Source organism: Triticum dicoccoides, chromosome 4A (genome assembly GCF_002162155.2).
Source record: "Triticum dicoccoides isolate Atlit2015 ecotype Zavitan chromosome 4A, WEW_v2.0, whole genome shotgun sequence".
NCBI lineage: Eukaryota > Viridiplantae > Streptophyta > Magnoliopsida > Poales > Poaceae > Triticum > Triticum dicoccoides.
In genome coordinates, this window is record NC_041386.1 from 592541067 (window position 1) to 592550285 (window position 9219).

At 53.1% G+C, this 9219-nt stretch overlaps 1 protein-coding gene across 1 annotated transcript; it reads left to right on the forward strand.

The window, feature by feature from the left end:
- The first annotated feature begins 409 nt into the window (after positions 1-409).
- On the forward strand, positions 410-2022 carry LOC119289259. The gene is made up of 2 exons (XM_037568619.1): positions 410-1290; positions 1404-2022. The coding sequence occupies exons 1-2, from the start codon at positions 789-791 to the stop codon at positions 1805-1807; spliced, it is 906 nt and encodes a 301-aa protein (XP_037424516.1). The 5' UTR covers positions 410-788; the 3' UTR covers positions 1808-2022.
- The last annotated feature ends 7197 nt before the right edge of the window (positions 2023-9219 follow it).

A 9219-nucleotide genomic window follows, 5' to 3' on the forward strand; every position in this document is an offset into this window, starting at 1 on the left:
TCCATCACTCCTTGGAACTTTCAGCTGCCTGCCCTGCCCTGCCCTGCCTACTGGTAATAAATTTGTAGTGGCCGCAACAGAAAGGGCCCCCGGCTCCCCAATGAGGAGGAGGACTCACAGGCTTCATGGCCATGGCTTCGGTCTGTGTACCACAAAAGTTAACCAGAGGGTCGCAGGGCCGTGCCATCATTCGCGAGCTATTGGTGGAGCGGGCATGGAGATGGAGCCCTGTGCTGTGCAACCAGCTGGGCGGGAGAGAAGGCGGTACCGTGGTAGTGGTGGGAGCAGCCCTTGCGCCGGTTCCTGTTCACTGACGAGAGGTTTGGGGGTGTAAACCTCAGATCAAGAGTGTAAACTTGAGGGAAGGCTTTGAATCTTCTCCTTGGGGAGCACCACCCACACCCTCACTCCTTTGCACTACCCAACATTAACAACCGTGTCCCTCCCGGGGACCCCGATCGACACACTGCACGACACAGCGCCTCCTTCTCCATCCCCCAGCCGGCCCAGCATATGAGAATACTATGATCCCTTCCCTCCCTTCCACTCCATCTTGGCTTCACCTCCCACACATGCGTACAAGAGAACCCACGCACTGACCCTCCCCAACCCCCAATCACCGCCTCCGCCTCCGCTTCAATGGACGGACAGAGCCACCCCCTCGCAATGCACTGAGCAGACCGGCATTGCCGCCACCTCCTCGTCTTCTTAGTCAGTGAGCCACGGGTTCTTTGTTTCGGTGGTTGTGTGCGGGTCCAAGAAGGGGCGGGAGCTGACCGGGAGCGGCAATGGCCGCCGGGAGGAGGCTGTCGGAGCTGCTCCAGGAGCAGCAGGAGCCGTTCCTCGTCGAGGCCGCCAAGATTCGGAGGCCGCGGCGCGGCCGTGGCGGGGGAGGAGGAGGGTCTTGCTGCCCCGTGGCCGCGTGCCAGCGGCTGCTCAGGCTCTGCAACCACGGCTTCAAGAAGAGGAGCGGCGGCATTAGCGGCCTGAGGTCCGCGCTGAGCAAGGTGCTGTGCGGCAAGGCCGTGAGGAGTGTGTTGCGCTGGGAAAATCTTGGCGGCGGGTGCTTCACCGGCGTCGGCGACCGCGAGTTCCGCCGGCTGCGGCGGTCCGCCGTCTACAGCGGCGAATGCGATGCCTGTGCCATGGAGTTTGACGACGACGACGGGTATGAGCGGCAGGGAGGAGCGAGGTGGAAGACGGACATGGAGATCGACTCGTCGCGGCAGCTCAGCCCGGTCTCCGTCCTGGAGCTGCACTCCGACGACGACTCTCCGGTGCATCCTCGTTGTAAGCTCTCCGGCCTCAATTAATCGTCGCGCCATGGACCCAGTCTCGTGTTAAAATCCCAGTAGGCTGATTTTGTCTTTCTTGTTTGTTTTGCTCTGTTCTTTGGACAACAGGGGAGGAGGACGAGAAGCCATCAACCTCCGGGAGCTCACCCTCAGCTCCATCCTCAGACTTCCACGGCCCCACCTCGCCGTGCTTCACCTACAACGTCCACGACGGCAAGGCTCTTGCAATGGAGACGACGGAGGAAGAGGACGAGGAGACGGCCGGCAACCGCGGCGGCAAGTGCGTCGAGGAGCAGATCTCGTCGTGGGAGAGGATCGCCGGGGACATCTACAAGATCCCCGGGATGGTGGAGCTGGACCTGTCAGAGTCCGGGCAGCAATGGAGGGGGCTCCTGCCGGAGGTCAGGGAGATCGGCGCCAGGATTGAGACCCTCATCTTCGAGGAGATCAGGAGGGAGACCGTCTGTGACATGCTCGCCTCACACTCTACATTTTCACCAACATCTCGTTGACCAGACAGTCAAATTGAGAGGGTTTGTGGGGTGGTTAAAATTTTACTACTAGGGAGGTAGTGCTACCGGAGAGAGGATCTGTGTAATGTGAGGCTTGATGTGAAGATCATTTTGCTTTGTTCCCCAGCTCCAAAGTCTTGGTCTGCTCTGCTCCTTGGGGTTCCATGTTGTTTATTCTGCTAAAAGAGAAGCTACTTCAAGTAGTGCACTGGTTTTCGTAGACGGAGCAATCAAACATAAGAGAATTGTCCAGTTAATTAACGAAAAAGCGACCGAAAACCGTCACAATCTGCTGAGCCGTACACATACAGTGAGTGGCAAAAAGGCAAGCTCTCTTCTTTGTTAATAACAACCTCACCGGCAGCATCTAACAAGACTAGCAAATCAATGCGTAGGATTGTCAGTATTCATGCAAAACACTTTGTGCTTGTGGACAATTAAAATCTGTGGCCCGGAGGCCAGAAGATCAAAGCTGCGTGGCCAAATGAAGAAATGGGCACCATTGTCTCTCTGTTGTGGGATTCAATTCAATTCGTCCGTGGTGCACAAAAATTAATCAATCGGCACCACAATCCACATTTGGAATCTGAGCAGCATGCGCATTGAGGAGTTCCAGATGGAGAGCAAAGGCAAAGCAAGGAGGCTCTGTGCAGCTGGTAAAAGGACAAGGCTGATTAGTTTAGGGTGCACTTTCTAATCATGTGCTTGCATATTGCTTTGGTTAGGGGGGTCAAAGAGGCAGTAGAGTGACACCTTCTTTGAATCACACCATGCTATGTTGTGGTTGTAGTAGCAGTTGATTAGTTAATTGCTAGGTTAAGGACGGTAGTGCTGCTAACAGAGTAATAGGGACAGTAGACTGGCTAGTACTGTTATACTTTTATCATCATCGAAAAGAAGTGGCAGTGGTAGTAGTACTGCTACCACTCAATGAAAGTTTGAACATGTTGTTAGCGAGATGGTTCTCCTTTGGGGAAAGGAAATCAAGAAAGGCTAAGCCTTGGCTCTCAGCATCAGGTCACGGCAACGGCAGAGCAAAAATAAAATAAAATGCAACACTACTACAAACAAATACTACTCCCTCCGTCCCATAATGTAAGATTATGGAACGGACGGAGTAGAACTGAAATTCATATATAATTTTAGCTTGGCTTTCGCTACCCTGCACCCCCTCTGTGGTGGCGGCGGGGGAACCGAAGCCCACCACCACCGCAGCCACCATCAGAGGAGCGGATGGTGAAGCTCGCGTCAGCTCCCTGTATGGTGGCGGTGGGGCGTCTCGTCTGGCTACAACTCCTTGCCGGCCCACCTGACCCCCGGGTTGAGAGTGGTGTGCTCCTTTGCTCGTCCATGGACACAATGTGGCGTCGCGACGACGCTCATTTCCTCCAATATGCGGCCATGACTTCAAGACGATGGTTTCTTGGTGTGCCTCCGGTGGTGCATCCCCATCGGAGGTTTCCCCTTGCGGTGTGCCAGTTGACATTCCACGGCGCTTGTGCCCTTGCAGTGGACCCCTTCCCGGTGTAACTCCGGACCCGACGGCACTCGACTTGCGCTTTTCAATGTCTTTGGGTTGTCGTTGTCTCTTCCAGCATGACGCCGACCCCGGCGCTCTGGAGGTTGTGTCTCCTCCAGCCTATATGGCTAGCCAGTATCATGACAGACTCGGCCCTAGCGGCCCGGACCTGCATCTCCACCAGTTCCTGGCTTCGCAGCCCCAGCCAGTTCGTTGCCGCGCGCCTCGCCACGTCCGGTGGTGGTGGTGGTTGACCTACGTTTGACTTCTAACTCTAGGTTTCTGGTCCGGTGGCTTTGGGATTTCTCATACATAGCACATGGAGAAACCCCTACTTGGCTTGCTGGTGCTGGTAGCGGTGACACTGGCGAGTGTCGCCCTTCCCTTGGAGGTATATCCAATTCTCTCTGCGCCCCTCTTCGAGCATCAGGGGGAACCCTAGGTCTGATTCTCTGGATCAAACGACAATGGCGCCACGACGCCGTCTCCCTTTCTGAGGGCGTCGTCTTGTGTGCCTGCGACGTCCCCGGTGCTGGACTTGTGGTTGTTATACTTCACGTTGGTTCAGTTGCGTGCCGTTTGCTTGTTCGGGCCAAGCACCCGTTGCCACGGCATCGCGTTCACGCCATCTTGCATTCATGCGTGTGTGTTGTATATTTGCTTGTACTCATTTATTCCTATCAATGAAACGAAAAAGATACGCAAGCTTTTTACATACGGAAAACTATGTGTTTTAGCAGAACTGGCGTGTAGAAGTTGGATGATGATCCTGTCCTGGTTGGATTGATCGTGTGGAGGGTCCGGCGGCTGTACCTGTACTACGCGAATGACTTATTCATCTATCTAAAGCTACGCAAATGACTTATTCATCGAGACGAAGGTAGTAGTACGTACCTGAAATCGCAGCAAATCAAAACGGCGGTTAGAAGGGGACAAAGCCCATTTATTGAACGTCTCGCCATCATCAACACGCACACATGCGGGCGAGCGAGCGTGGGCGCGCCGCGGAAATATTTATTAGCCTGATGCGATACTAAGTACTATCCTCCTTCGCCTCGTCAACTTGTCTTCTCTCTGGAGCTCCATGAAATACTACTCCCTGGCATCTCTCTCTTGATAGCAATAGCATGCTCGCTCAAGTCGATCGGGCGGCGTACGGCGGCATCTCCGGCAACAAGAGAAAAGAAAAGAAAATGGTCAAGAAGAAAAGGGCATCAGTTCATGCATGGCTGAACATCTTCGTCTGGTCTTCGTGCGTACCAATCGTATCGTGCATGTGTCTAATATACGTATGGCGTGCTTAATTAGAAAAATAATAATGTACGTGCGTTGGGTGCATGCGGTTTTGCAGGGCGTGTGTAAGACAATAGGCTTTGGGGGGAACCGGCACAACCCTCTAGGGGTGGCCTATCACATATATATATATATAATGAGGTGGTATACAACGTTACAATATACACATGTAAATACAGTCTAACATCCTCCCTCAATCTTAGCCACTTTCTAATGAATCTAGAAGGGTAAGATTGCGCCTGCAAGTCTCAAACTGTGGCAAAGGCAATGGCTTGGTGAAGATGTCAGCAAGTTGATCCTTGGAAGAAATAAACTTGATCTGTAGTTGCTTCTGAGATACACGTTCACGCACAAAGTGATAGTCAACTTCAATGTGTTTCGTTCGGGCATGAAATGCCGGATTTGCAGAAAGGTATGTAGCACCGATGTTATCACACCAAAGAACAGGATGCTGTGATTGGGGTATACTTAACTCCTGAAGCAAGGACTGTACCCAGATAATCTCTGATGTGGCATTGGCCACAACCTTATACTCAGCCTCAGTACTGCTACGCGAGACAGTAGCCTGTTTCCGAGCACTCCAGGCAATCAGGTTAGAGCCAAAGAAGACAGCATAACCCCCCGTGGATCGCCTGTCATCCGGATTGCCAGCCCAGTCTGCATCAGAATATGCTGAAAGACAACCAGAGTCAGACGGCCGAATATGCAAACCATGAGCCACCGTGAAACGAATATAGCGCAAAATCCGCTTAACAGCAGACCAATGAGTGTCACGGGGTGACTGCAGATACTGGCAGACTCGGTTAACAGCATAGGAAATGTCTGGTCGCGTGATCGTCAAGTATTGGAGCCCACCAACAATACTCCGGTACTCGGTCGCATCAGAAGAAGAAAGAAGCACACCATCAACAGCATTGAGCTTATCAGTGGTAGACATGGGTGTAGTCGTCGGTTTGCACTTAAACATCCCAGCTCGCTGCAACAAATCCAGAGAGTACTTCTTCTGCGTCATAACAAGGCCAGCAGCACGAGAAGTAACCTCCACACCAAGAAAGTAATGAAGCTTCCCAAGGTCCTTGACCGCAAAATCAGCACCAAGTGAGCGAACAAGCGCAGTAGCAGCCGACTGAGAGGAGCTGACCAAAATGATATCATCTACATAGACCAACAAGTACATAGTAACCTCAGGCCTTTGAAGAAGAAACAATGAGGAGTCAGCAGTTGATGATGCAAAACCATGAGCACGAATAGCCATTGCAAGACGAGCATGCCAAGCACGAGGAGCCTGCTTCAGACCATAAATTGCCTTGGACAGACGACAGAGAAGATCAGGGCGATCCGGATCAGAGAAACCCGGAGGCTGGCGCATGTAAACATCCTCCGCCAAGACACCATGAAGAAAAGCATTTTGAACATCAAGTTGACGAAGAAACCAACCTCGAGTAACAGCCAGAGAGAGAAGAAGTCTGATGGTAGTAGGCTTGACCACTGGACTGAAGGTGTCTTCATAGTCAAGTCCAAAACGCTGTCGAAAACCACGAGCAACCAGACGAGCCTTATAGCGCTCAATGGACCCATCAGAATGCCTCTTCACTTTGAAAACCCATTTGGAATCAATGACATTTACCCATGATTGTGGAGGAACAAGAGTCCATGTCTGATTGCGAAGAAGCGCTTGATACTCCTGCTCCATGGCCTCTCTCCAATGAGGAATGCGCATAGCAGCTTGATACGTGCGTGGCTCAGAGGATGGATCTACGAGAGCAGCAGACATGCACGCCGCTAACCAAGCAACTGTGCCATCGTGACGTTGCTTAGGCTAAAAAATGCCACTCCGACTGCGCGTATGTGGACGTAGAGCAGCAGCAGGAGCCGGCGGAGGCGAAGGTGACGGAGACGTGACGGTCGCCGGAGATGCAGGAATCACCTCACGCGAGCTCGGGACAGACGACTCCGGGCTGCATGGCGAAGACTGGCCCGACGACAGGGGCTCAGAGGCCATGGGCGAACCGAGGGTGGGCGAGGCCAGCTCCGGTGACACCGGCCCAGACGTCCTTGGCGAGGCGAGAGCAGGCGAGGCCGGCCCTGATGAGAAGGGCCCAGACACCCTAGGCGAGGCAGGGGCGGGCGAGGCCAGGCCTGGTGATGACTGCCCCGACGCCCTGGGCGAGACGGGGACCGAGGAGGCCGGCCCAGTTGGCGGGGTTGCAAGGCGCGACGATGGCGAAGGCAGCCCAGAAGCCAGAGGCGACCGGGCCAGGACGTCGATCGGCCGTGCATGAGCACGGAAACCGAGGCCATGCAGGGGCGCCATGTGCTCCTCATGCACAACAGAAGGTGCCGAGGATGAAGGCGATGGCGACGAAGAGGAAGATGGCGCTTCTAGAATCTCCAAACGAGCCCCACGACCAGTGCCTGCACCATGGTTAGGCAACAATAGAGGATAATATGCAACATCATCAAATTGGTCAGAAGCAACAGAGGATGAATGCATGACAGGTGGCTCGGTAGTGGACACAGGGAGTTTGGCAAAGGGAAAAACATGCTCATCAAACACAACATCCCGATCGATGTAGACACGATTAGTGGGAACATGAAGACATGTGTATCCTTTATGAAGAGAGCTATAACCAAGAAAAACACACTTCTTGGAACGAAACTCGAGCTTACGCTTGTTATATGGACGGAGATGGGGCCAGCAAGCACACCCAAACACCTTGAGAAAGGCGTAGTCCGGTTGTTCATTAAGGAGAACTTCAATGGGAGTATTCATATTCAAAACATGAGTGGGAGTACGATTGATGAGAAAACATGCAGTGGTGAAAGCATCACTCCAAAAACGAAACGAAACAGATGCATGGGCCAAAAGAGTCAGACCAGCTTCAACAATGTGACGATGCTTACGTTCTACTGAACCATTCTGCTGATGTGTATGTGGACATGCTAAACGGTGAGTGATCCCAAGCGACTGAAAGAAGGAGTTGAGGTTGCGATACTCGCCACCCCAGTCCGACTGAACATGAACAATTTTGTGCTTGAGAAGGCGTTCAACATGTTTTTAGAACTGAACAAAAATGTCAAACACATCAGATTTACGTTTGATAAGATAAAGCCAGGTAAAGCGGCTGTAAGCATCAACAAAACTGATATAATAATTATGACCACTAACAGAAGTCTGAGCAGGACCCCATACATCTGAAAACAGAAGTTCTAAAGGATGTTTCACCTCACGACTGGACTCCGAAAAAGGAAGTTGATGACTCTTCCCCTGCTGACAAGCATCACACACTGCTACATCTTTATTACTAGACACACTAGGAAGCTCACGACGACGCAAAACATGCCGGACAATAGGTGTGGCCGGGTGACCAAGACGAGCATGCCACTGTGACGGAGATACCCGAACTCCACTGAAGACGCAAGCGACGCCAGGATGCTCCAGACGATAGAGACCTTGGCAGAGCCGCCCACTAAGAAGAATGTCCCTCGTGCCCCGATCCTTAATAAAAAGATCAAAAGGATGAAATTCACAAAGCACATTATTATCACGAGTGAGTTTAGGAACTGAAAGAAGATTACGTGTCACAGATGGAACTCGAAGAACATTGCGAAGTTGAAGACTCCTATTGGCATGTCTAGTGAGAAGTGATGCTTGACCAATATGAGAGATGTGCATACCTGCTCCATTGGCGGTGTGGATCTTGTCGGAGCCATGGTAGGGTTCACGAGTGTGAAGCTTCCCCATCTCACTGGGCAGGTGCTCTGTCGCCCCAGAGTCCATGTACCAGTGGGGATCAATGGAGTAGGACTGAGTGTGTCCCTGTGGCTTCTGCGGCGGCGGACGATCAGCCATGCGACCTGACGAGCAAAGTTGCGTGTATCCTTCCCGTCATTGCCAAGACCAAGAAAACCCCGCTGAAAGCGCTTGTGACACTTCGAGGCCCAGTGCCCATCGCGACCACAAAGTTGGCACACACGTGGACCGCCAGCCCTTGGTAGCGTCGTAGTAGGAGGAGGGGCCGAGGCGGGTGGTGGTGACTGCCCCGAAGGAGCCCTGGATGAAGCAGAGGAGCGACCACCCTTGGTGGCGGCGTTTGCCGAGAGGGCGCCGTTGCCCCTGGATCGGCGCGTCTCGACTCGTTGCTCAGTAAGCAGGAGGAGTGAAAAGACCTCGTGTGCTGGCATGGGCGTGGAGTTGCCCCTCTCATTGATGATCTCGACTAGGGCGTCATACTCCTCATCAAGACCATTGACAATAAACGAGTTGAACTCGGAGTCGGTGAGGGGCTGTCCAATGGAGGCCAGCGTGTCGGCGAGACTCTTGACTTTGTTGTAGAACTCAGTGGCGGTGGAGTCAAGCTTCTGACACTCCCCAAGTTGGCGACGGAGCCCAGATACACGAGCCTGCGACTGTGCCGCAAACGAGCGCTCAAGAATAGTCCATGCCTCGTGGGACGTCTTGGCGAAGACAACAAGCCCAGCAACGGCCGGAGAGAGCGACCCCTGGATGGAGGAGAGGTTCGCCTGATCCTGCCCTGTCCAGACACGGTGAGCCGGATTATAGACCGGACCATGCACGCTGTCAACCAGCGCAGGAGGG